Raw genomic sequence first — 26,247 nt, 5'->3', positions numbered from 1 at the left:
CAGGACAGAGAAAGCCTGGTAGTGCTGCTGCTTCTGAGAAATTCAGCTGAGCTTAAAGCTTCAGAATTCCACCTGTTTCACGCTCAGTCATGAAGCTGTTGCCCTGTTTTATGAGATGGCACTATCAATTTTAAGTGGATATATCCATTTAAATGGATATTTGTCTCCTCACACTGGTGGCTTGTGCTGCTGCTGCTGCACCTCCTTCAGTGGGTTTTGTTTGGTTTTTTTTTTTTTCAATTCCTTTTTCCCCTCTGCTGATGGTTCCTCTTGGTTGATTCTCTCTGTTCAAAGCCATCCATAAAAAGAGCATTTAACTGTTTTACAAACTCACCTCATTTCATCTGTAGGTAACAAAACTGAACCCAGTCCAGTCCCCAGCTGCTGAGGGCAAGTGTGAAGTGGCTCCTGCTGGGTTTTAATTTTAACTCTGTTCAATTTTAATATTGAAACTGCCTGGCCTGGAACCCAAAGGAGACTTTCAGAGGAGTGAGGTGGTTTTGCTTCGCTTGGGAGCCTCAACAGCTTGAAAATGCTGCAGCAACTGTTTCAATCAGATTTTTATTTTTCTTTTGACTAAAGGTTTGGTGTTCTCACTGGGGACAGTTTGCTTTCAGATATCAGATAAATTGCATTAAATCTCAGTGCAAACCAGTTGTTAAAATGCTGTTTTCTCAGACAAAGGCCTGGAGTGATTGTTTTTATCCTCCCATTTGTAGATAAATCTCGTCCAACCAAACATATTTCTGAAACATTGGGAGGGGTAAATACACCTGAATTTGCTGTGATAGGGAAGTTACCTCAGCACTGATTTCATGTTAATGTTGTGTAATCACTGCTGTCACTGTGGTGATCCCTTTCCCACCTTTTCCCACTCAAAATTACCATGGATTGTGACATACTTAGCCCTCCTCAGGTTTGGTGGGATCTTGGCTGAACAAGCCCAAGAATAAAGTGTCAGAGCACAGTTTTTGGGGGGTGCTGAAGGTGCTGAAGCCCCTCATTGCTGGAATGAAACCAGGACACCTGGGAGGCCCAAGAGGCACCACCTGGCCTGGCCGTGCCAAAATCCAAGTGACATCCACACCCCTTTTGCTCCTTCCTGCTGGGAAATGTGCCCAAAAAAGGAGTTATTTTTACCAGGAGAGAGGCTGGGGGGGGAATGGGGGTGCAAAACTTGCTGACCCAGCACCAAATGGTGCAGAATTCCCTGATTCTGGCACTGGTGTGTCAACAACAACAGGAATAAGTGAGGGAAGTCCTGTACAGCAAAGATCCTGTTTTCAGGTGGATTCCTGAAATTAAAAAAAAAAAAAATAGGAGGGAAAAAAAAAAACCAAAAAAACAACAAAACCCCAGTGTTTGATCCTGCTGGAATATTGTTTAAATGGAATTCTGTTATGTAAGGCTGTGGAAAAATGGGACTGCAGCAAAGCAATCTCCTTTTGGCAACTTTTTTTTCCCCCCTCACTTATCAGTTGGAGAGTTTAACTAATCCCAGGAAGCAGGAGGTAATGGGGCAGGTATTGATTAGGAGTTATGTAAGGCTGTGGAAAAATGGGACTGCAGCAAAGCAATCTCCTTTTGGCAACTTTCCCCCCCCCCACTTATCAGCTGGAGTTTAAATAAATATTCCTGTAAAACAGGAGCTGATGGATTGAGTCCATAATGTGTGTTTTTCGGCTCTTAGGAACATTTTTCTTCCCTGTTGAGGGTTTTAAAGGAAACACAAGCGTTTGCTGGGAGGAGCAGGGGTGGTTTTCCTTGGCTTTGTGGTGGTTTGGGGGCAGAACTGGAGCTCTGAGCTGTGTTCCAGGTGAATGGTCCCGATGGGATCCTGCAGAACGGGGCTGTGGATGAGAACGTGGCCAAGACCAGCCAGCTCCTGGCAGAGCTCAACTTTGAGGAGGATGAGGAGGACACCTACTACACCAAGGATCTCCCTGTGCATGCCTGCAGGTAAAACCCAGGCTTTATTCCCAGAGGGAAGGAGCATTTGGTGGGAATGAAGGGGGGATTTGGGCATTTTGAGACCCTCTGAGCTCCTGGACAGACTTAGAGCTGCCACATCCACTCCTGGTCAGCTCTGAACTCCCTGGGGGAATAAAGACAAGGATCAGTCAATCCCAGGGATGGCAGTGGTGGGAGGGTCAGCTCTGAACTCCCTGAGGGAATAAAGACAAGGATCAGCCACCCCAAGGATGGCAGTGGTGGGAGGGTCAGCTCTGAACTCCCTGAGGGAATAAAGACAAGGATCAGCCACCCCAGGGATGGCAGTGGTGGGAGGGTCAGCTCTGAACTCCCTGAGGGAATAAAGACAAGGATCAGCCACCCCAGGGATGGCAGTGGTGGGAAGTATTAAAATATTTGTGCCTCAGAACAGAAGCTTGGCTCGTGTCCCATGCCCTTCCCACCCCTCGTGTTCCCCAGTCTTCACTTCCCCTTATTTTTGGGCACTGCTGAATGGCTTAGATCTCATATTGGAATTTTCCTGGGAGCAATCACCCAATCACTTCCTGGTTCTTTCCTCCTGAACTCCAGTTACTGTGGGATCCACGACCCTGCCTGTGTGGTTTACTGCAACACCAGCAAGAAGTGGTTCTGTAACGGGCGTGGGAACACCTCGGGCAGGTAAGGGGTGACAGGAGGGGAATCTTGGGACAATTCCGGGTTTAGGGGGTTTGTTTGGAAGTGTCGTGGTGGCTGCCACTTACTCAGGACACTAAACTACCTCAAAACACCCACACACTGAGGAACCAGTGGTGGTGGGTGAAAAGAGCCACAATAAATAGATTTTATTTGTGCCTTTAATCAATTCAGTCGGGACTAAACGTGACTTTCCCACGAACTGGCTACAAATGCATCTCCTCTCTTGGTTTCAGCCACATTGTGAACCACCTGGTGAGAGCCAAGTGCAAAGAGGTGACTCTGCACAAGGATGGACCTCTGGGGGAGACCGTCCTGGAATGCTACAACTGTGGCTGTCGGAACGTCTTCCTCCTGGGCTTCATCCCAGCCAAGGCGGACTCCGTGGTTGTTCTGCTGTGCAGGTGAGAGGAGGCCTCTGCTGCCACCTTTGTGCTTTCTGAAGGGCAGCTCTTGGCCTTCATTTTGCACCAAAATACCTTTTATGCTCTTGTTTTGCCACCCCTTTTTCCTTGGGATGGTCGTAGAGACTTCAGGGTTGCAAGCAGGTAATGCAGGGAAGGAAAGTTCTGTCATGCTGGGCAAATATTGGAGTTTTATAGAGAAATATTTCTCCCAAAGGAAGGATTCCTTGGTGGGAGAAAGGTGGGGGTTTTTACCCCTTTTTACCCCTTTTTTACCTGAGATTTTTCAGCTTTGGAAGAGGAACAGACCAGTCCAGGAAGTTACTCTGGAGTAGTGACTCTTCCACAGGGTGTTTTTCCTCTCAGCTCATGGAACCATTGGAGACAGCAGTAAATCAGGAATTGTTCTCTGACAGGTCCAGTCAGGTTTTATAACTGTATTTTAATTCAGTGCTGTCACTGAGCTTGTATTTGACAGTGGCCAGTGTGTTTCTGTGGAATGAGTCCTACTTGTTTAAGCAGCAGATGGGAAGTAATCCCATTTTCTGCTATAATGGACTGTAACCACTCCCAAGGGTGTCATGTTTGACATTTTAGATGCAGACATTTTCAGCCCTAGAAACACCCAACCAACACTTCTTACAACACTGACCCTTCCCAGTGTTGAAACAACAAACACAAGAGCTAAAAAACTTAATTTTCACAGCAGACTGGGGGGGTTGTTTTGCCTTTTTTTCCCCCCCCCTTTTAACCGAGATATTTGAGTTGTTTCAGGAGCCACACACCAAACCCAGTTTTACTCCTTACATGTGTGTAATCATTAATTTTTTTCCCTTGTTTTGGTCGTGCAGGCAGCCCTGTGCCAGCCAGAGCAGCCTGAAGGACATCAACTGGGACAGTTCCCAGTGGCAGCCCCTCATCCAGGATCGCTGCTTCCTCTCCTGGCTGGTGAAGATCCCGTCGGAGCAGGAGCAGCTCCGGGCCCGCCAGATCACGGCCCAGCAGATCAACAAGCTGGAGGAGCTCTGGAAGGTACCTGCTGCTCCTCAAACACGGCTCAGCTCTTCCCAAAGTGCCAATTCCGGGGTGCTGGGAAGGAGGGAAAAGATTTTTGACCACTGGGTAAGGCAGGGAAATACTGAGATCACACCCCTGGACAATGGGAATTGCCAGAGGGTTCAGGGATTTGTTGTTCAGAGTGGGAAAGCTTCACCTTTAGGTTCTTCAGCCATCTGAAAAAGCAGCTTTCCCCATATCAAGTCTTCCCACGGGTTTCTGCTTTAGGTGTTGAGCAGCTGGGCTGTTAATCATTATTTTTTGAGGGGTTTCTCTGTACACCCCTTAGAGCAGGACAGGCCTGGCTGGACTTAATGGAATGCCTTGGTGTAGCTTTTACACCTTGGTGCAACTCCCTGTGGTACCAAGGCACAAATCCTGGTGTCACTTCTTTATCCTTCAGGCTTTGAAACGAAACACCTGTGCTTTAAATTCCAGGAAAATCCATCTGCAACCCTGGAGGACTTGGAAAAGCCTGGTGTGGATGAAGAACCACAGCACGTCCTGCTTAGATACGAAGATGCTTATCAATACCAAAATATATTTGGTCCTCTAGTCAAGCTTGAGGCAGATTATGACAAGAAACTCAAGGAATCTCAGGTAATTTGCTTGGAAATTTGCCTGTTTGAGGGGTTTTCTGACCAGTCCTCTGGTGTCAAACTCAGGGTCACTGTTAGAGCACTGAAGGAAGCCTTAAGTGGAATAAATATCTTAATTACTGGGATGTAATATCAGTGGGAGAGGAAAGAAAAATCCTCCAACTGAGATTTTTCTTTTTTTAAGAGCTCGAAACACTTGGGAGCTTCCATGTTTTTTGTGTTGGAAGTTTTTCTTTCCAAGAACAATGTTCTGTCCCGGAGCTGCAACCTGAGCTCCCCCCCTGTGTGTTGTTCCCCTGGTGACCTGCAGGACCTCGGTGGGACCTGCCAGTGAAACCTGAGTTCTGTGAGGTCATGGAAGCACTTCGGGAGCGTTGGGGAGGTGGAGGAGAGAATAACCCAGGTGCTGATTAGGGCTTTGTTTCTCACAACTCCCTTTTGTGGAACAGAATTAACCTCCTGCAGATGGTGGCAGCTCAGTCCAGAGCAAGAAATCCAGATTTCTGTGACACTGGAACGCCAGGTTTTGGTGTTTTGAAGCACAGTTGGCAAACAGCTCTTTAAGAACACAATAAACAGCTCTTTAAGAACACAATAAACAGCTCTTTAAGAACACAATAAACAGCTCTTTAAGAACACAAAAAACAGCTCTTTAAGAACATAATAAATGCCTTTTTTTTTTTTTTCTTTTACCCTTAGACCCAAGATAACATCACAGTCAGATGGGACCTGGGCTTGAACAAGAAGAGAATTGCTTATTTCACTTTGCCAAAGACTGACTCAGGTAATGACAACTGGATTGTTTTGTGGGGGGTTTTTTGTACCCGGTGAAAAAAAAAATCAATGTTTGAAGAACCGTGAGGATCTGACCTGGGACAGCAGGTAGTTCTTGAAGGGTTTCTGTGGTGGGAGATGGTTGCTGAGAGCCTTTTTTTCCCCTTCCTTTGCAGACATGAGGCTCATGCAAGGAGATGAGATCTGCCTGAGGTACAAAGGAGACCTGGCCCCGCTGTGGAAGGGAATTGGTCACGTTATCAAAGTTCCTGATAGTATCCTTTACTTAAATAAAGCTCAGCCTGGAGCTGCAGCCTCTCCAAGAAGCCATTAAATAAGTCCAGAAGTAATTCTGAGATAATTTCAATTTGTCCTGGGGGGATGTTGCTGTCAAAAAAAAAAAAAAATGACCGGAATTGGGGAAAATAAAATTCAAATTGTTGCTATAAATTACTACTTAACGAGGTTCTACAGATTATGGTGATGAGATTGCCATCGAGCTGAGGAGCAGCGTGGGAGCCCCTGTGGAAGTTACTCACAACTTCCAAGTGGATTTTGTATGGAAATCTACTTCCTTTGACAGGTATTGGGAAAACAGAACCTGGCACGTGGTTGGTGCAGGTTCCCTGTGTGGTTTTTTTTTTTCTCTTTGCCTCCAATGGGTGTTTTTGATCCAGAAAAATTCGTGTTACTTTGACACCAGCAATCAGAAATCTCAGTGTGTGGAGTGTGGGAACACCTGCTTCATAGAGCAACTAGATTTTTGACTAGAAATGGAATTACCTGAATGTCTTAAAATGGTCAGTTTTTCCCATTTTGAAGGCACTCTTAAGGTTTGCTGCAAATACATCAAAGGGGGGAATTCACCTTCTGTTATTAATACTTGAAATGTGAGAAGAAAAACAGTTTTGTAGTTCAGCTTCCTCTGTAGGGAAGTGGTGCCTGGTTTTAGTTGGCATTCCTGAGCTTGGAGTTGCTTTAACTGGTTAAAATTTCAAGGCATTTGGGGTCAAAGGGCTTCAGCCACATCTGTACTGCACTTTGTAAGTTGGCTTATTATCCTGTTATTAGGATATTAGAATTTCCTTTTATTAGTATATCCTAGTAGTAGTAGTAGCAATATATCCTATTCTTTATTATGAGTGCAATTTTTCTTCAAATCTTGCACCTAAAATCCCCGTCCCAGCTTCTGCCAAAGGCTGGTGTCCCTCTGCACCTTTTTCTGGTTCCTTTGTAATGTTCACATGGAGAAAAACAAGCTCTGTGTTCTGAGAGTGTAACTTTTTTGTCCCTTAACTCTCTTAGTAAGTCTTTTCCACTGCTCTCTTTTCCAAGAAGTGTAATTTCAATTTGTGCCCGCTGTCTGCCGAACCTTGGCAGGGGATGGTTGACTTGAGGTCATGCTGATCTCCCTGACTTATTTTTCATCCCTTCCCTCCTTTCAGGATGCAGAGTGCTCTCAAAACCTTTGCTGTGGATGAGACCTCAGTGTCTGGGTACATCTATCACAAGCTGCTGGGCCACGAGGTGGAAGATGTGATTATTAAATGCCAGTTGCCAAAGCGCTTCACAGCACAAGGACTTCCTGATCTCAACCACTCTCAGGTAGCCCCCTCTCCCCTTTGCTACGTGAAGGATTTAGGAATGGAGGTTAAACAACTTCAACATCCTGTGCATTGAATGCTAAATTAGCAATAAACCCCGTTTTTATAGGTTTATGCTGTGAAAACTGTCCTGCAGCGTCCTCTGAGCCTTATTCAGGGTCCCCCTGGCACTGGGAAAACAGTGACATCAGCCACCATCGTGTATCATCTGGCCAGACAGGGCAACGGGTAAGAACTGCTCTCTCCGAGTCTTGATGCACGAGGTGACTTTCTTAATGGAAGGAATCACCTTGATTTTAAACCCCAAACTCATTCCTATCATTTACTGCCATTTTCTGGGAAGGCTTGGGCCGGGCTCAGCAAATACCCTTCCCCAGCTTATTATTTTCAGAAGGGGGTGTCATTGCACGTTGTTTTACCACGAGTCTAGTGGAGAAAAATCTGCAGCTTCCTGAGCCTTGCTGGCTGGTGTTTCCCCAGGCCCGTGCTGGTGTGTGCCCCCAGCAACATCGCCGTGGACCAGCTCACCGAGAAGATCCACCAGACCGGGCTGAAGGTGGTGCGTCTGTGTGCCAAGAGCAGGGAGGCCATCGACTCCCCCGTGTCCTTCCTGGCACTGCACAACCAGATCAGGAACATGGACAGGTGAGGAACGAGCAGAACCCCCTGGTGTTGGTGCTGTGAGGGACACGACTGGTGGATGTTGTCGTAGCTCAGTTGTTTGCTTGACTTTGCTCTTCTGTACGCGTCACGATTAAATTATTAAAATTATTAAAAATTACTTTCCCTGTGATCCTACAAACAGTCAGGCCCTAAAGCAAAATTCCTGATTTGTTTATTTATTTTTTTTTGCAGCATGCCAGAGCTTCAGAAACTGCAGCAGCTCAAAGATGAGACTGGAGAGCTCTCATCTGCCGACGAGAAGCGTTACCGGGCGCTCAAACGCACCGCGGAGCGGGAGCTGCTCATGGTGAGGATCCCCGTGCTCTGCTCCCCCCTGACCTGAGCTGCAGCCTGCTGCTGGAGCTCAGAGCACCTTGGGGGCGTTCCTGGGCTGGGAGTTGGGTGACTGGTGCTGTGTTTGTGTCCCAGAACGCGGATGTGATCTGCTGCACCTGCGTGGGGGCCGGGGATCCCAGGCTGGCCAAGATGCAGTTCCGCTCCATCCTCATCGATGAGAGCACCCAGGCCACCGAGCCCGAGTGCATGGTGCCCGTTGTGCTGGGAGCAAAGCAGGTGAGCCCCTTGCATTCCAGCACAGAAGGAGTTTCTAAATCCAGCAGGCAGCACCAAGCAGTGACATTCCCCGTGTAGGCACGCAGGGATGCAGAATTCTTCCCTTTTCCTGAAAGGCACCTCCATGGTACAAACCTGAGCGACTCTGGGTCGTGTTAGTCCTGTCAGCTCTCGGTTTCCATGGCGTAATCTTTGCCTGGAACAGTTTCTGCTCTTGGAACAATCTGGAGGCTGAATAAGCTTTTATTTCCAAATGATCAGCTGCAAAGCGAGTTGGCACTAAAGGTTCCTAAGCCTTAGGTGAGACCTGAAGCTTATCACAAGCCAGACTGGGAAGTTACTAATACATCAGGCAATGGTTTGAGCTGACAGAGGGTGGGTTTAGATTGGATATTCGGGAGAAATTATTCCCTGTGAGAGTGAGGAGGCCCTGGCACAGGTTGCCCAGAGAAGCTGTGGCTGCCCCATCCCTGGAAGTGTCCAAGGCCAGGTTGGAGCAACCTGTGAGAGTGGAAGGTGTCCCTGCCCGTGGCAGGGAGTGGAACTGGATGATCTTTTAAGGTCCTTCCAACCCCAACCACCCTGTGATTCTATATATTTCAGTAGGACATTGCCACTGTTTTAAGCAAGTTTCAGAAAATAAACTTTCTCTACGCGCTCTTCTTCCCCACAGCTCATTCTGGTGGGTGACCACTGCCAGCTGGGGCCCGTGGTGATGTGCAAGAAAGCTGCCAAGGCTGGGCTGTCCCAGTCCCTGTTTGAGAGGCTGGTGGTGCTGGGGATCCGGCCCATCCGGCTCCAGGTGCAGTACCGGATGCATCCCGCCCTCAGCGCCTTCCCTTCCAACATCTTCTACGAGGGCTCGCTCCAGAACGGGGTCACTGCAGGTGAGCAGCCACTCTGCTCCCCCAGAGGCACTGGGGAGGTCAAAGACAGGCTTCTTTAACCTGGGTTATTCCTTTGGAATGAAAAGAGTTACCGCTGCCCCTAGTTTGAAGTATTTATTTATGGAAGTATCCGAGTGTTCCTGTTAACTTTGTTCCTCCTGCTGTTCTCCTGCTCCTCAGCTGACCGAGTGAAGAAAGGCTTTGACTTTCAGTGGCCACAGCCTGACAAACCAATGTTCTTCTACGTCACCCAAGGACAGGAGGAGATTGCCAGCTCAGGCACCTCTTACTTGAACAGGTAAATAAAACTCAGACGGGTAAAATAAAACTCCCCTCTGACATCCACACTCGTGTGCTGGGACACCAGGACTCAGGGCTGTTCACTCCCATGCTCTGCAGCAGTTCTGAGTTAATAAAACCTCAGGGGTAATTAATGACCAGTTGAAAAGGCCCGTGGGCCTCTTGAACAAAAGCTGCCGTGGAGGATGGTGCAGCCTGAGCTGCAGGTTGGGGTTGGTTTGCCCTGGGCTCCCTGTACAGTAAACCAGGAGAAAAAGGCACCAAGTGGGAGCAGTTCAGAGCTTAAGTGGGTTTGAATTGCTCTGTGGAGGAGTTTGTCTTCCTTCACTGGTTGTGTAAGGTTGTATAAGGGATGATAAAGTGCCTGATCTGTGGGATGAATAAACTGACTGCAGTTACAGCAGGAAATGCTGATCCAGTTGCATTTTGAAGCCAGAATTCCAGCTGCTCCTGAAGCAGAGCCCTGAATCTTGGATTTTTGTGGTGGCACAAAAGGGATGGGAATTTAAATTTTCTTTTTCCTACCCTTTTTTTCTGCACAGTCCAACTTCTTTGTCAAAGAAGGAGCTTAAACCACTTTGTTCCTCTTGGTTGTACATGTTTTGTTCATGTGCCTGGAAGGGAAACCAAGACCAAGCTCTGAAAAATAACTGCTGAGATATTTTTAATCCCAGTCTGCTTTCCTGAGCAGCATGTGCAAGACTGGAGACAGCAGAGCAGATTGTGCACAAACAAACAGCACAATAATTGGCTGATTGACATTAAAAACAGTTCTGCATTTGAAGCTTTGAGATAAAGCACCTGAAGGATCCGTTTGCACGGCAGGGTTGGGGTTGTTTTTGATGCTCTTGGTTATAAAAGCACACGTGGACATTTGACTCTACCAAAAGTTCCATTTGCTGTTCCAGGAAGTCCAGTTGTGTAATTCTGAGGAGGTGGAGGTGCACCTAAGGAGAAATTTGTGTCATTCTGAGACCTCTGAGATGTTGGGTTTGGCCTGTGTCCCTCTGGGGTGAGATCTGTGCGTTGCCTGAGTCGAGAGGTGACAGTGGGGAATGTTCCTGAGCTGAGTTAGTCTGAGCAGTGCAGAATTGATCTTTTTATTGGAGTGGCCTCACAGCATCCGTGTTCAATGTTTTTAGACCCATTAAGCTGCAAAAAATGAGACCTAATGTGTCTAATCCTCCTTGGATAATCCAACCTCTGTCCCCTCTAGGACGGAAGCTGCCAACGTGGAGAAAATCACCACGAAGCTGCTGAAGGCTGGTGCCAAACCAGACCAGATTGGCATCATCACTCCTTATGAAGGGCAGCGCTCCTACCTGGTGCAGTACATGCAGTTCAGTGGCTCCCTGCACACCAAGCTCTACCAGGTACAGATGAGAGCACAGAGAAGTCAGAAAAGCCTCACAAATATTTTCATTTTCAGTCCGTGTTGGATTTTTGCACTTTTTAGTTGACTGTGGTTAAAACAGAGCAGGGAGAGGAGTTTGGGAGGTGGTTGCAGGGGCCAGGGGAGCAGCTGAACAGGTAAAAGGAGGAAGCCCTGCTGAGATCTGTGTTGAAAGGAAGGGTCCTGAGGCCCAGAAGGGAGAGGCCACTGGGGCTCCAGCTGTGGAAAAGTTTGTGTTTTGGATAAAGAGACACACAGGAAAACAAGCTCTGTAAATTCTGATGATCATACTATTTATTTGCTTGGGAACATGTCCTCCCATCAGTGGGACTCCTCTACCAAACATCAGAATTAGTTGCTGCAAACAAGGCAATTATATGTTTAATCCAGTCTTGTTTTGCAATATTGGGAACTCGCTCAGTGTTTTCACTGAAGGGAAACTTGGTGGAGATACTTTTGCTCGTGCCAGGAATGATCTGTCCCTGTGATTCAGGTTTCTGGGAGCTGGGAGCAGCAGTGCTAATTTGGACCTCTCTTCCTGTGGGGTTTAGGAATACTCAGAATTCTCCCTGGCAGCATCCCAGCAAAGGGCTGATTCCCACAGTTTGGGGGAAATGGGAGGACCATAAAGCACTGAACACGACAGCAATTCCTCCTAAACTGAGGCTCTCTGTTCTCCTCCGGGGAAACTATTTCGTGACCAGTGGAATTACCAAATCATTCCTCATTCCAAAAGTAACATTTTTGTCCAGTGATGGCAGGGTTAGTGCGTGGCCAGCACGTCTGGCAGTGCCTGTTGGTGGCAGAACTGTTTGGCTTCCGTGATTTACGTGTTTTCCTCCGTTGCAGGAAGTGGAAATTGCGAGTGTGGATGCCTTCCAGGGCAGGGAGAAGGACTTCATTATCCTTTCCTGTGTGAGGGCCAACGAACACCAGGGGATTGGGTTCCTCAATGACCCCAGGAGGCTCAACGTGGCCCTTACCAGGGCGAGGTAAAGCGGGATTGGGCACGTGGAGGGAACCTGCAGGAAAGATGGAGAGAGACTTTGGACAGGGGCCTGCAGGGACAGGACAAGGTGGAATGGCTTCACTGACTGGTTAGGTGGAATACTGGGAAGAAATTCCTCCCTGGGAGGGTGGGGAGGCCCTGGCACAGGTTGCCCAGAGAAGCTGTGGCTGCCCCATCCCTGGGAGTGTCCAAGGCCAGGTTGGAGCAACCTGGGATAGTGGAAGGTGTCCCTGCCCATGGCAGGGGGTGGGATTGGATGGGCCTTAAGGCCCTTTTCAACCCAAACCATCCTGTGCCATCTCTCTCTGTTCCTCTCAGCCCAGACAGTGTTCCCATTTGGCATCAGTAGTTTTCAACCTGTGTCCTTCCCCTCTGTTCTCAGGACAGATCCCTTCCCTGCTTCTTTATCCCTTCCAAAAAACGTTTTTGGACCATTTTTGCTTCTAAGGGATTTGATTCCAAGACAGATGATGTGGAATCCAACACGATGTTGGTTGTCTCCCTTGTTTTCTGGGAGCTTTGGAACCCAGCAGGAGGTGGTGTTTGTTGGCACCCACTGACGTGTTGGGCAAGCCTGAAGGAGGAAGTTTGTGACTGTTGAGAAAGTGGCTGCAGCAACCTCCTTCCAGGTGTTTTGTCACGCTGTGGAAAACATCTGCTGTAAACAAACCAGTTGCACCTCCTGCTCTCTTGGCTGCTTCAGCTGAGAGATGGATTTGGAGGCTGCTCCACCATCAGTGTTTAATTTGATTCACAACATCGATTGATTTTTAACAAACTTAACTCGAGCTCCTCTGCTGCTGCACACAGGTATGGAGTAATTATTGTGGGGAACCCCAAAGCCCTGTCTAAGCAGCCACTCTGGAATCACCTCCTGAATTACTACAAGGAGCAGAAGGTGCTGGTGGAGGGACCACTGAACAACCTCCGGGAGAGCCTCATGCAGTTCAGCAAACCCCGCAAGCTCGTCAACACCATCAACCCCGTGAGTGAGCCCTGCTGCCCCTCGGGGCTGGCACAGGGGACACTTGGGGGTCTATTGATTCATTATCAGTTGCAAATGGGTGGAATGAACAGTCCCCAGCACAGCCCCACACCCCTGGAACTCTCCGTGGCCTGGTTGGTGGGGTGGGACCCCGGGAAGCGGCTACTTCAGCCGTCCCTAGGTTGGAATTTTGGGGGGTTTTTAACTGCACAGTTTCCTGAGGGGGTGAGTTCTGAGGTGAATGAAGCATAAAGGAACTGCTCTGTGTAGAAGGGGCAAGCTCATGAGGCAGGTGAACTTCACAGCATTGCATCAAACCCTCAACCTGCAAGTTTTATAATTGATTCTTTAACTTAAAATAAGGAGTTGTTGGGGGGGAGCTTGTCAGCCCTCACAGGGCAGTGGTGTGAGTAGAACAAGGGGAAAAACTATCACCAGGGCCTTCAAATAGGCTGAAAACCCATCAAATGTTTCACACTTGGAGGGAGGCTGCCTGTAAAATCTGAACTCCTCGTGGTCAAGCTGCAGCTGAAATAATAACCAGAGGTTTTCCATGTCTTGGGACTAATTCATTTCCTCAACACTTGCAAACTGGACGTGATCTGTGGGGTTTTACTGGGGTTTTATTTCACTGAGGTTGCAGGGCAGAGTTTTCAAGGCAGAGGCTTTGTCTAACTCCCCTAATCCTTGCAGGGTGCCCGTTTCATGACCACTGCCATGTATGATGCACGTGAGGCCATTATTCCAGGATCTGTCTATGACAGGAGCAGTCAAGGTAAAGGAAATTATCAAAATTAGCACCTTTATAGATTGATTTTGTTTGTTTGTTTGTTTGGTTTTTCCCCCTAACTGGTCCTTGAGGTGGTGTGGTATTTTACACACTTTAAGCTTTTAAATGTTACAAGAGCCACTACAGAAAAATATGGAGTTTTAGGACTGAAAATGTTCATAATCTGCCTGGTTTTTGCTCTCTGTGTATATAGAACCCCTACCAGTCTAACTGGATGTCTGAAAAATGAGGGGGAAAAAGGGAGCGTGTGAAGCATTTCAGGAATCTCAGATGGTTCTGTGGCAGAGTAACTGTGGGAATGAACATGTGTTAGATGAGCTTATGGAATTTTCAAGCGTGGAATAAACAGTGAACCAGAAATACTGGTGCTTCCTGGCCTGTCCTTACCATTTCTGGTTCATCCTGCTCACGAGCCTGATAATAAAAAGCAGGGCTATAAATTGATTTTTAAATATTCAGGATCACTTCTCCTCCTCCTTCCTCCTCTGCAGGGCGCCCATCCAACATGTACTTCCAAACCCACGACCAGATTGGGATGATCAGTGCTGGCCCCAGCCACGTCACTGCCATGAACATTCCCATCCCCTTCAACCTGGTGATGCCCCCGATGCCACCCCCGGGATACTTCGGCCAGGCCAACGGACCCGCCGCAGGTACCGGGGCTGGGAGGGGGCAGAACCCCCCTTTCCGGGGCTGGGAGGGGGCAGAACCCCCCTTTCCAGGGCTGGGAGGGATCAAGGAACCTGTTTGCATGAGCCAAACTCCTCACTGCTGGTTGGGATCCAACCTTATTTGCAGGACGTGGGGCTCCCAAAGGAAAGACGGGTCGTGGCGGGCGCCAGAAAAACCGTTTTGGGATTCCCGGGACGAGTCAGTCCAACCTTCCCAACAGCCAAGCGAGCCAAGATGTGGTGTCCCAGCCTTTCTCCCAGGGCCCCCTGACTCAGGGCTATATCTCCATGAGTCAGCCTTCACAGATGAGTCAGCCTGGGCTCTCCCAACCAGAATTATCACAGGTAAGCAGCGTTGGGTGAGTAGTCTGGTCTGGTCTGACCTTTTCCTGGGATTTATGTTGGTGTCTGTGGGCAGGCACGTCCTTGTTCTGGCACTGGGGGAAATGAAACTGAAACCAATTCGTGCTCCTGCACTGACTCTCAGAGCACACTGGGGCAGAAAGGTGAAGTGCTGCATGTCCAGCCCTCAGCCTTAACAAAAAAGCAGGTTTCACTTCGTTCCATCCTTCTCTTTGCGAGCAGGACATTAACTACTTTTCAGAGCAGACAGGGAGAGGAAAACCCTCATCTCAGAGCTGGTCTCATTTCTAAGGGGTACTATATTTTGGCAGTAACTGTTTACATTTTAGAAGCAGAGTATCTAAGAGAGAGGGAGGGAGAGTCCCCGGCTCGGAGCCTTAACTTTGAGCCACCAAAACCCCCTTTTTGGCGCAAATTCCTCACCAAACCGGATTTTAAAAACCCAAGCAGACCCTCAGACTTTAACCTGGGCCCCCAGGTGTTCTAAAAGCTTCGTGAGGGAGCACCTGGGGGTGATGAGGAGCTTTACACAGCCTTTCCCTTCCAGGACAGTTACCTTGGTGATGAGTTTAAATCCCAGATTGACGTGGCGCTGTCACAGGACTCAACTTACCAGGGTGAACGTGCATATCAACATGGTGGAGTGACGGGACTGTCACAGTATTAGAGTGTAAGAACCTCGGGGGGTCCCTCCTCTGCTTCCTCCCCCTCCTCCAAGCTCCTGAAAGGTCTGTGTGAGCGGTGCTGTCCCTGACACAGCCCCCTTTTTGTCTCCTCGCTTCCAGGTTGAGGAAGAAGAGCTAAGCTTGCGTGGAGCTTAGTTCATCAGCATTTTATTCTGGGTAATAAAAAAAATAAAATAAAATGGATACCTGTTTTCCACTGCTAAAACTGAAGCACCACTGTGTGAGAGCAACAGGAGAAAGAAACCAACCAACGGAGAGAGAGAGAGAGAGAGAAAGAGAGAGAGAGAGAAAGAAAGGAGCGCGCGAGAGAGCCCACTGCTATAGCTCACTGAGACAAGGAGACCGCGGAGGAGAGAGAGCCCTGACGGACCTGCTGGCGCCTCGCTGGGAAGGAACTCACCCCAAAAGGAGTGGTCAGCTGAGTCCCTGCTCCCCCAGTCACCCCCACGCTCGAGAGAAGGGCCTTAAAAAACAAAAAAAAAAAAAAAAAAAAAAAAAAAAAACAAACAACAAAAACAAAAAAAATATTGTTTCAAACAAAACTTAAATTAGAGCACCGAACCTTGAGAACTTTTTCAGTGTGATTTAAAGTTGCAGCAATCAGCCTCTTCTTCCTACATTGGATAGCAGTTAGAGTGAGAGGAGCCTGCGCGCTCGGGCAGGAGGAGGGTTTCAAAGTGTTTTCTGTCTGCTTTAATTGGCTACTGTCTGGACTCTTACTCTGTGAAAAAAAACAAGCCTTTCTGTCAGATGAACTTCGTGCTTGATAAGGGGATTGGGGTTCCTGTGCCCTTCGGCCCCTGGAGGGAAGATGCAAAACAGAACCAGCCCCTGCTTTGGCCGCCGCAGATGTGGGGGAGAAGGAGCGGAACCCGGGGATTATTTTGGTGCGGAAGGAAAGACTCCACGGCTCCAGGTGGGACTCACGGGCAAAGCAGGCAGTTGGTGGAAGGTGGCCTCTGAGGAGCTGGGTTTAATTAGAGATAATGGGTCAGGCTTTGGTGAGGAGAGCAGGGAGGTGCCAGAGCCAGGTGTTGGCAAAGCAAACCCGGAGCAGCTTTTTTTTCAGGTGGTGGCCAGGGCCGTGCCATCCATGCTGGCTGACGAGTCAGGGCTGAGAACAGCACATTAAAGAGAAGCCATCCAATTTCTAAGTTGTACCCATGTCTTAACGAGTCGTGTGGGAACACTGGGAGCGTTTTATTTCTGTCTAAACCTTTCTAGGAACAGCAGAGAAGTGACAATTCCTGCAGAGCCCCCTTTTTTACCAGACCCCTGAATCAGACTGACCTCTACCTCCCAATTGGCCAAGAGCAGTAGAGAGTGATCCGCTAACCTGGCTGTTTTTCAAGTTGGAGATAAGTTAGCTTTATACTCAAAAGGGCTCCAAGTGTTTCTAGTCTTTTTTTTTTGGGGGGGGGAGAACTCAAAAATACCTCTCATATGAATGTACTTCGACGCCGTGAAAACCCCACTTTTTGTACCTGGGGGGGGGGGGCAGCCCTTCCATTCCTGTCCTTTCCGTGGGTTGTTGCCCCTGCTTTCACAACCTGTTCTTGCTGTAGTTTCCCCAGGGTGTCTCCCCCCCAGTACCCCAGGACACACGTTCACCCTTTGCCTTCGGTCCCGCCCCGACCGGAGTCCGAGAACTGCAAAAAAAACCAAACCCACAACCCCATTCTTTTCTCATCAAAAGCCTCCAGAGTTTAGACTTCTAAAAAAAAACACAAACAGTGAAAGAATGGAGACACAGGCCACCTTCCTTCCTCGTGGGATGGACTGTTTTATTTATTAACATTTGCCGAAGGGCTTTTTAATTTTTATTTTTTTTCCTTCCGTAGGCTGCATAGTTGGCGTAGACTTTTCTGATAGGTTTGAGCTGGACCCCTCTGTGCAACGCTATCCATGAGTAATGTAGCCCCCTCCTCTCCCCTCGCCCCTTTATTTCACTGCTGGGAATGCTTGGCCTCTGCTTTGTGCTGGTTTTTTCCTTTGTAGCGCAGTTAACTCTGAGTTTTACAAATCCAGACATCAGTGCTAGCACGGTGTTTAAAAAAAAAAACAACTCTCTTTTGATTTTTTTCTTCTTCTTTTTTTTTTTTTTTTGTCTCAGTTTGTTTTAAAACCTGTTTGTCATCAATAAAATATGAAAATAAACAGCTCTTGCATTCAAGGTGGCCCCTTAAGTTTCAATGAGGAAACCATGCAACGTTCATTAAAGCTTAGTCTGATTGTATAAACTTCAAGTTTATTACTTTTTTTAAACACAGACTAGTACAAAAGTGGTGGTGGTGGGGGGGTGTGCATAGCATGGGGGAGGGGGGGGTGAACAACTCAACTGGGAAAACTGGGAAATGCCCCAACCCTCTTCCCTGCTCCGAGCCCTGGGGGTGGTGCAGGGTGGGAGCCCCCAGGATTTGGGAAAGGCTGGACCTGGAGGGGCCCAGTCCAGCACTGCAGTAAACATGGACATGGCTTTTCCCTGGGGCACAGGGCTGGGGGCTCAGCAGAGCTGCTCCTGGGACCACCCTGGGGGGGTTTAGGCCAGGTCTGGGCACCACCCTGGGCATAAACTCCTTGTAGCTACTCCAGGGTGGCTCCAGTGCCTCCCTGGCTGCTGGAGGGGGACATTTGCCCTTCGTGGTGTTGGAGGAGCAGGTCAGGAGTCCCCTCTTGGCCCCAGCACAGGAACAAAACAATTAATACTTCAAGGTTTGGTTTGTTTGTTTTTTTTTTTTACTCTTGATCTCAAATCTAGGATTTAACACCCCGGAGTTAAGCCCCACTCTGAGCCCTTAGAACATCTTCAGTGGTTGAGGTGGGTTTCAGCAGGAGCAGGGCTGGGCTGGGCTTGCCCTGGAACTCTCAGGAAAACACAACTGGGTGGGAAAAGATTAGTAAAAGCTACACCTAAAAGTACCCGAGCTGCTCCGGTCTTGGTCTTCAGCTACACATTTTAGGGGGTGTTGTTAAGCAAAAAAACACCATCACAGGGGACCCCCACAGTGGTTAAACCCTCAGTGCTTGCCACGGGGGAGGGGAAAGGAGGTGGTAAAACTTCATCAGACCTCGAAGAAGACACAAAAAACAGCAGAGAAAATAAACAGAGGCCGCAGGGGCAGGTTCACAGTTCCAAAAAAAAAAAGAGAAAAAATTCAAGTCTAACTCGGACTCCTGTTCTGTTCCCACCCCTTACTCTAAAATAATTAAAAAAAACAAACCCTGAAAGTGGTGTCAGGAAAGCCCCACCTGAAGGGCTGGGGGTGGCTTTGAACATACACTCAGGAGCCAGGCCTGGGATTTAAACCTCGAGCTGCTGCTGGAAAACTCGGAGCCCACGCGCTGGGAAGTGGAAGAAAAGTGGTCAAGGAGGGGGGACGGGGCAGATTTGGGGCCCTGCTGCCCGGGGCTGCTCGTTAGGGGCGTTAAATACCACTACAGGGGCCTGGGGCCAAGCCAGAAAGCAACAAATAAACCCGAAATAACCCTAAAAATGCACAAGGGCCTGAGAGCTCTGCCCGTGCCTGGTGCTCGGCTGCCACCTGGGGGGGACACAGGGACAGAGGGACACGCGGGGACAGAGGGACACTCAGGGACAGAGGGACACGCGGGGACAGAGGGACACTCAGGGACAGAGGCCACCCCGGGCTCATCCATTTGCAAATGAGGTAAATTAATACTGACACAGCGGGTTGGGAGGGGAGAAGATGCCACCGACCCCCTGCCCGTGCCCACCCTCCACCACAGCCCCCCCCCCTCGGCCACAACTTCCATCCTGCAGCTCCCAGGGGGCTTTTTTGGGGCAAAACCTCCGTTGCATTTGGCCACCCACCCCCTCTGGCCCCCCAAGCCACCCTGTCACCATAAAACCAGCTCAGGGCTGAGCTCCCCCAGCCAGGGAGGAAACCTCGTGTGTCCCACCCCGGGCTCTGCCTCCCCCCCGGGGGTGGGATTTGGTCACCCAGAGCTCGTGCCCTCAGCACCAGTCACCTCCTCCCCTCTCGGGGACCCCCCAGCCCCATTTCACCCCCAAAAGCCGTTTATGCCCCGAGAAAGGTGCCGAGCCGAGGAACCCAAAGCAACAACAGCTCAGGGGGGGTCTGGGACTCACAGCCTGGTGCTGCCACCCCCTGTGGAACAGGGAATGGAAAACCAGCACCAGGCTTGATCATAATCCCAGCCCAGCACCCAGGTAGTCCTAAACCACAAGTCCAGCCTTAAACCACGAGTCCAGCCCTAAATCACAAGTCCAGCCCTAAATCACAAGTCCAGCCCTAAATCACAAGTCCAGCCCTAAACCACAAGTCCAGCCCTAAAAAACACAACTTCAGCCCTAAATCACAATTCCAGCCCTAAATCACAAGTCCAGCCCTAAAAAACACAGCTCCAGCCCTAAATCACAACTTCAGCCCTAAACCACTCCAGCCACGATCCCTTCCTGCCACCCCAGAGCTCTCCGACCCCCCCGACGCAGCCACGGGAAACTCCCCGACCAGCGGCACGGAGGGGATGGAACCACCTGGGGGGTTTGTTCCGCCCGGCAGCCACCCCCCTGCCGCCCCTCTACCTGCAGCCACACTCGTCCACCACCATGTCCTCGTAGTGCCGCAGCACCACGTTGTCGCTGTTGTCGTAGTAGAGGATGGAGATGGGGGAGAGCCTGACGGGGACGCAGCAGGGCTGGGGGGTGCCCTGGGGGTCCAGCGAGTGCACCATGGTCTGCAGGACGGCGTGGTTGGTGCTGTTGAGCTCGGCCGTCAGGGGGAAGGGACACTCCCCCCGGCAGTAGTTGGCCAGGTAGCCCTGGGGGGCGATGATCCAGTTCTCCCAGCCCACGTCGCTGAAGCTGATGTGGAGCCGCCGCGCCCGGCACAGGTTGCTCGGGGTGAGCGGGGGCAGCCCGGCACTCCTCCTCCTCCTCCTCCTCCTCCGGGGGGCCTGGCACTGCTGGCTCAGCGTCACCACCAGCAGGGAGGTGTCCAGGAAGGAGTCGATGCCGGAGCAGAGGTCCCGCGGGGCTCCGCTGGCCCCGACGATGCCCGCCGAGATCTCCAGGATCAATCCCAAGCTCCCGCCGCGCGTCCTCCGCTCCTTCGCCGCCGCCGCGCTCAGGTTGAAGAGGAGGGACTTGTGCAGCTGAGCAAAGGACTGTTCCACCAGCGGGCTCTGCCTGGGCTCGGGCACCCCCGGGGGGGACGCCTCGGGGGGCTGGAAGAGCCTCAGCTCAAAGACCTGCCCCTGGCGGGAGGGGTGGTAGGAATTGTGGTGGAATTTGATCTCCAGCTGGGCCATGGTCAAGCGCTCGCCCTCCTCCAGCACGGAGAGGTTGAAGAACAGGCGCTTCCGCAGGCACAGCCACCCCTGGGGCTGCTCCTCGGGCATGAAGGGGCCTGACAGAGAGGGAGAAATAGAGGTGGGGGCGGTTGGACCCTGGGGCTGGGCAGGATCGGCCTCCCAGGGCTCCGATTTGAGCACAGCAAGAGGAAGACGGGGCTGGCAGGGTTGGATGGAGCTGATGAGGCTGCAGGGAGGGCGAACAGCCCCCTGGCATGGCCTTCAGGAAGGGTTGGAGGCACAAACTGGGCTCCAGCCTGTGGCACTGGGATGCTGCTGCCATTCCAGCATCTCCTCTGGGTGCTACTTCACATCTCAAGGTGTTATTTTTCCCCAGCTGCAACCACCTCCCCCAGGACAGGGAGGGGTTTGGGATGGAAGGGAAAGGAGGGCAAAACAGCAGCAAATCCGGGGAGCTGCCTGGTTTATCCAGCCCTTGGTTTCCATGGGAAAACCGGAACCACAAGAGAAAGGAGTTCTGTGGTGCCTCGAGACCTCAAAGGGACCGAACAGTTCCCAGTGAACTGAGAAGGGCTCTGAGGGGCTGAGCAGCCAGAGGTGCTGTGGGGTCAGCCAGAGGTGCTGTGGGGTCAGCCAGAGGTGCTGTGGGGTCAGCCAGATGTGCTGTGGGGTCAGCCAGAGGTGTGGGATCAATGAGGAGAAGGGGGGACACAGCCAAAGGGTCGAGCATCCCATCCCTGCCCGACCCTGCACCCACAGACCCGGCCATGGAGCCACATCCCCCTGCCCAGGTGAGGAGTCACCTCCACCACCGTGAGCCCAACAGGCCAATCCAGTCACCTGGGATCCAACCAGCACCTCTGGGTGGCTTTAGGGGGCTCCAGGACAGCCCCACACCCTCACCCCTAAACTGAGAATAACCCATCTGCAACATCCCCGGGGACCCGTGTTCACTCTGCAGGGATTTCTCCTGGAAACCAGCTCTGGGCACTGCCTTGCCCTCCCTCAGCCTCAGGGAAAGGAAGGAATGAGGCAAAGCCTCTCATCCCAGAGAATGAGGGGCCTCCAAAAGCCCCAAAAGCGTGTCTGTACCTTGGTCAGCGAGGACTCGGATGATGTTCCCGAGGACATTAAATTCCTCCACCCTACAGGCATCCAGGGGGTCTTTGTCCGTCGGGGGAGGCGTCTTTCTCTTCTGGAAGATCCTCCAGAGCACGGGGGGCACCGGGACGGGGGTTTTCGGGCTGGGCTTGGTGCTCAGGCCCAAGGATTTCAACAACAAACTCTCCTGCACGCTCAGCTCCGACCCCAGGACGGGGCTCAGGAGAGCCCAGGCCAGGCTGGGGAGAAGCCACATTGCCCTGCTCTCCTTCTCCAGACAAAGGGCAGCCCGGGCTGGGGACCCGGAGATGAGGCCAGGGGGGTGTTGATTCCCTGATTGGAGCCTTTGATCTGCTTAGTGCTCAATTAGCACAGAGGGATTCCCGGGATTGGGCAGAGGGTGTGAGTCCCTCCAGGCTCCCCCCTGGGGACCTGTTAACCCCTTGGTGCTGCTCCCACAGCCTCTCCCACATCTCCACACCGTCCAGGGTCAACAACAGCGTCCGTGGTGGCAGGGAAGGGGCTGCTCTTCCCACCCCAAACCATCCCTGGTGGCAGGGAAGGGGCTTCTCTTCCCACACCAAACCATCCCTGGTGGCAGGGAAGGGGCTGCTCTCCCCACCCCAAACCATCCCTGGTGGCTGCTCTTCCCACACAAAGCTGCTGGGAAGCCCCACATGGCACAGACATCCCCCCCTGGATCCAGGGGCGGATACAGGGCCGGGTCTCCCCTTCCTCCCTCCCCCCAAATCAGCTTTTTTTGATGCAACCGATGCTTCTCTCTCAAGGCCATCAACTCCCAGCACATCAAACCATCAAAGTCTTGCCTCACACAGTGCCCTGCCCTCAGGACACACAGCCCGGGGGGGTCCCTGCCCCAGTTGGGCAGAGGGGTCCCCGTGTCCCCCCCCGTCACACCCCCAGTCCCTTCCTGGCCCTCACAGCAGAGCTGCCATCTCCCCCTCCCAAAAAACCTGGCCACCAGCTCAAAGCCAACGCTGTAAAATCGAGTTTATCACCCCCGTGGTGACCAGGGACCCTCATTCCCCCCATCCTGCCCTGCCCCAGCTCTGCTCCGGCCCGTCCTGGGACAGCAGGTCCCCTCATTTCCCTCAAATTCCACTGGAAGCCGAGGATGCCCAGCACTGAGACACCCCTTGGACACTGCCCAGAGGAGGTGACGGGTCCTGCCACAGCCTGGGACAGTTCCCACCAGCCCCAGCCAGGAATTTTCCCAGCCAGGAATTTTCCCCCCCTGGCTCACACCACGAGCCCGGAGCCGAGTCCACACGACAGACCAACCACGGGAAAACCAACCCGGCAATTAAAACATGGAATTAACACCCTGGATCCGCTGCCCAGTCCCCAGCAGGGAGCTGGGGGTGGGCAGCAACGGGACAGCTCTGTCTGAGGGACTAAAACCCACAGGGCTTCCCAGGACAGGGACCCCCAGCCCAGCCTGGGGACCCTCCGAGGCTGGAGCTGCCTGGAAAACCAACACAGGGAGCAGGAACTCTTTGTTCTTCCCTGGAGTGAGTGGGCAGTGCTGGGGGAGGGTCCAGGGACCCCCAGCAGGGACTGGGACTGGTTTTTGAAGTGACTGTGAGACCTACACAGGCTTCTTAAGCAAATTAAGTCTCTCCTGGCTCTCCCCTGGTGGGACAGGAGGCTGGAATAACACTCCAGGGCTGGTTTTCCAGGCAGAGCTGCTCGTGGGAAGCGCCTGTGCCCCAGACAGGGGTGGGCAGCTCCGTGCCAGTGACCCCTCCCGAGGAGGAAGGCTCCGAGGTGCCCTTCATCACCTCGAGGTGCCCGTCATCACCTCGCCCGGCGGCTGGAGCAGGGCTGGCTTCGGGCTCCCCTTCCCGGGGCAGGAGAGGAGGTTTTTCCCTCCCCGATCCTTCGGGAAGGGTCGGTGGGAGGGTCCAACAGCAGAGTCGGGGGAATCACGGCGGGACTGAGGACGGGAGCGACGGGAGGAACACCAGGGGACCCAAAGCCAGCTCCAAATCCTACCTGGACCAGCAAAAGCCACCAGTGTCCCAACTGAAGGGGGGCCACAGGGGAGCCCCCCAGCACCAGGTGAAGCCTGGTCACAGCCCCCCGGAGGGGCCCGATCCTGTCAGTGGCATCTGTTCCCCGGCTCCGGGCAGGGGAGGGAAGGGGGTCAGGGATGAAGTTCTCCTCGTGCCTTTCCTTCGCTGGCTCCCAGTGCAGGGTCCTGGTCGGTGCCAGGTCCTGGCAGCTGCCACGGCCACGCCGCCCTCACAACCTCTTGTCCTTGACGAGCCCGTTCCTGAGGTGCAGCCTGTGGGGGAGCAGAGCAGCGCTCGGTGGGCCTGGTCCCCACACCCACCGTCCCCCCTCGCTGCTGAGGCCACCCCTGTCCCAGCAGGATTGTCCTGTTTGCCCCCGCTCAGCCAGAGCTGCCCTGGGGGATCCCCCAGCACAGCTCAGAGGGAGCAGCCCCAAGACAGAGCCGGTCCCACGTGGAAGGGCTGGGTGAGGATTCACGGGACAGAGATGGGTGGGCACCCCACGATGCCCAGGCGTGGATTTAAAGTCCTTCCTGGCACCTGCAGCGATGTTTTATGCCCATCTTCCAGCCCGGGGGTGAGCCCTGTGACAGCAGCTCCAGGGAGGTCACCAGTGTCCCTTCCCCTCACCCACAGTTGCTGTGTGTGTGTCATCCCTGGGAGTGTCCAAGGCCAGGCTGGAGCACCCTGGGATAGTGGGATTTGTGGGGTGGCACTGGATGATCTCCCTGTTCCTTCCAACCCAAACCATCCCACGGCCCTGTGTGCCATCCCCCTGCCCACGTACCCTTCCTTCAGAGCCTTGGGCAGTTGGATTCCAGCCTCCCTCTTCCGGGCCCTGGCGCTTTTCCCGGTGTCCTCCACGTCGTACTCGCGCACGTCGTTCACCTCCTGCATCTGCCCCATCAGCACCTTGGCCACGAACAGGACGATGTACTGGGAGGGGGGAGAGACACCCTCAGACACAGATCCCAAAGGTTTGGAGCTGTTCCACCCCCCAGACCCCACGTGGGCAGGGCAGCACCCCCCTGGACGTGGCTCAGACCCGCGGCAGAATTCCTGCAACTCCCCTCACCCGATTTCATCCCACGGGATGATGGAATCAGGCAGGATGATGGAATCAGGCAGGATGATGGAATTAGGTGCTCCCCTGCTCTGCCTGATGTGATCCCTCCACATCCACCCTTTCCACCCCCTCCCCAATGCCTGGGGGGGTGCCAGGACATTCACACCCTGATCAAATCCCAGCCTGTCCCAGCCGCTGTTGTCGCTCCCTCCCCAGGGGTCCTTGGAGTGTGAGATGGTCGGAATTCCAGCACAGGAGCCCCCCCAGGAACCAACAGGGGCTTCCCTGCTCCCCTCCAAAGGCTCCTCCAGCCCTGCAGCCCCTGCACAGGCAGCAGGCACCGGGCAGGAGCAGGGGGGAGGGAGCAGCAAGGGCGGGGGTGGCCGAGCCCCCCCACTCACCAGGAACCAGTAGATGTTCATCAGGGTGAGGATGAGGAGCAGAGCGTTGAAGAAGAAGTAGAAGGGGATGTTTGGGACCGACTGGAGGCTGGAGTAGCAGGTGGCATAGAGGACCTTGAGGGGGAACCAGTAGAGACGGAACCAGAACCTGCCGGGGCAGAGGAGCAGGGGGGGTTAGTGGCCCCCCAGGAGAGGAGAGACCCAGCCCAGCTTCCCCAGCACGGCCTCCTGCTCCTGGCAGCCCCGGGCAGCTCCCCTGGCACCCCGGCCCCTGCTCCTGGCATCTGTTTTGGGATGGGTCTGGCTCCAGGCAGGGCTTCAGCAGACCCAGGGAAAGGGAGAACATCGTTCCTGTGGGCACAGAGGGCTCAGGGCAGGGGCAGGTCCACGCTGCAGATTGTCCCAGCTGAGCAGGGGACAGGAGGGGAGAACAGCTGGAAGCTTTTCCTCATCCTGTGCACCCCCAGTTTATCCCCCAAAATGAGCCTCTTGTTGCTCCTCTGCTTTTTTGGAGCAGCCCAGGGAGGGGGAGGCAGGGCCAAAAGGACGAGGGGTGACGAGCTGCAAGTCGCTCATCCCCATCCTCCATCCCTTTGTTTCCCTCCTGCCTCGCCCCAAGGGGAGCAACGAGGGCTGGAATCTGGGACAGCTCTGCCTCCCTTTTCCTTCTGGTAAAAAAAAAAAAAAAAAACAGCTCCTTGCTGCTGAACCCGGGAAAAACGGGAACAGCTCCTCCTCCCCCGGGGTCATTTGTCACGCTGGGAGCACAATTTCACAGGCACTTCAGTGGTGACAGACGCCAGGGTGACTACAGAGGGATTCCAAGCCCAGCCAAGTGACTACAGAGGGATTCCAAGCCCAGCCAAGTCACTACAGAGGGATTCCAAGCCCAGCCAAGTGACTACAGAAGGATTCCAAGCCCAGCATGGGGCCGACAAGCCCAGC

General features: G+C 52.5%; 3 protein-coding genes across 3 annotated transcripts in view; 1 reads left to right on the top strand and 2 right to left on the bottom strand.

Moving 5' to 3' along the window:
• Positions 1–1,514: 1,514 nt before the first annotated feature.
• Positions 1,515–17,454, top strand: UPF1 (UPF1, RNA helicase and ATPase). Its single transcript, XM_017838167.1, has 24 exons — positions 1,515–1,523; positions 1,817–1,959; positions 2,542–2,631; positions 2,883–3,050; positions 3,902–4,082; positions 4,545–4,706; positions 5,405–5,489; positions 5,656–5,754; positions 5,954–6,062; positions 6,925–7,084; positions 7,193–7,311; positions 7,564–7,728; positions 7,939–8,053; positions 8,176–8,319; positions 8,993–9,206; positions 9,387–9,504; positions 10,723–10,879; positions 11,749–11,891; positions 12,719–12,893; positions 13,587–13,668; positions 14,175–14,336; positions 14,482–14,699; positions 15,265–15,387; positions 15,503–17,454. The coding sequence occupies exons 1-23, from the start codon at positions 1,515–1,517 to the stop codon at positions 15,382–15,384; spliced, it is 3,138 nt and encodes a 1,045-aa protein (XP_017693656.1). The 3' UTR covers positions 15,385–15,387; positions 15,503–17,454.
• A 675-nt stretch (positions 17,455–18,129) lies between these two features.
• Positions 18,130–23,512, bottom strand: GDF1 (growth differentiation factor 1). The gene is made up of 2 exons (XM_017838180.1): positions 21,791–23,512; positions 18,130–20,793 (listed from the first exon to the last, which is right to left on the bottom strand). The coding sequence occupies exons 1-2, from the start codon at positions 22,053–22,055 to the stop codon at positions 19,967–19,969; spliced, it is 1,092 nt and encodes a 363-aa protein (XP_017693669.1). The 5' UTR covers positions 22,056–23,512; the 3' UTR covers positions 18,130–19,966.
• A 146-nt stretch (positions 23,513–23,658) lies between these two features.
• The window catches only part of CERS1 (ceramide synthase 1), a 12,059-nt gene continuing 9,470 nt past the window's right edge, over positions 23,659–26,247 (bottom strand). The window contains exons 4-6 of the mRNA XM_017838166.1: positions 25,303–25,459; positions 24,623–24,771; positions 23,659–24,107 (exon numbers count right to left, since the gene is read on the bottom strand). Coding sequence (XP_017693655.1) covers positions 24,065–24,107; positions 24,623–24,771; positions 25,303–25,459 — 349 coding nt within the window. The 3' untranslated portion in view covers positions 23,659–24,064. The remainder of the gene's footprint in view (positions 24,108–24,622; positions 24,772–25,302; positions 25,460–26,247) is intronic.

The sequence above is a fragment of the Lepidothrix coronata genome, unplaced genomic scaffold (genome assembly GCF_001604755.1).
Source record: "Lepidothrix coronata isolate B3197 unplaced genomic scaffold, Lepidothrix_coronata-1.0 Scaffold327, whole genome shotgun sequence".
NCBI lineage: Eukaryota > Metazoa > Chordata > Aves > Passeriformes > Pipridae > Lepidothrix > Lepidothrix coronata.
This window is presented reverse-complemented; position numbering and strand designations above follow the sequence as displayed.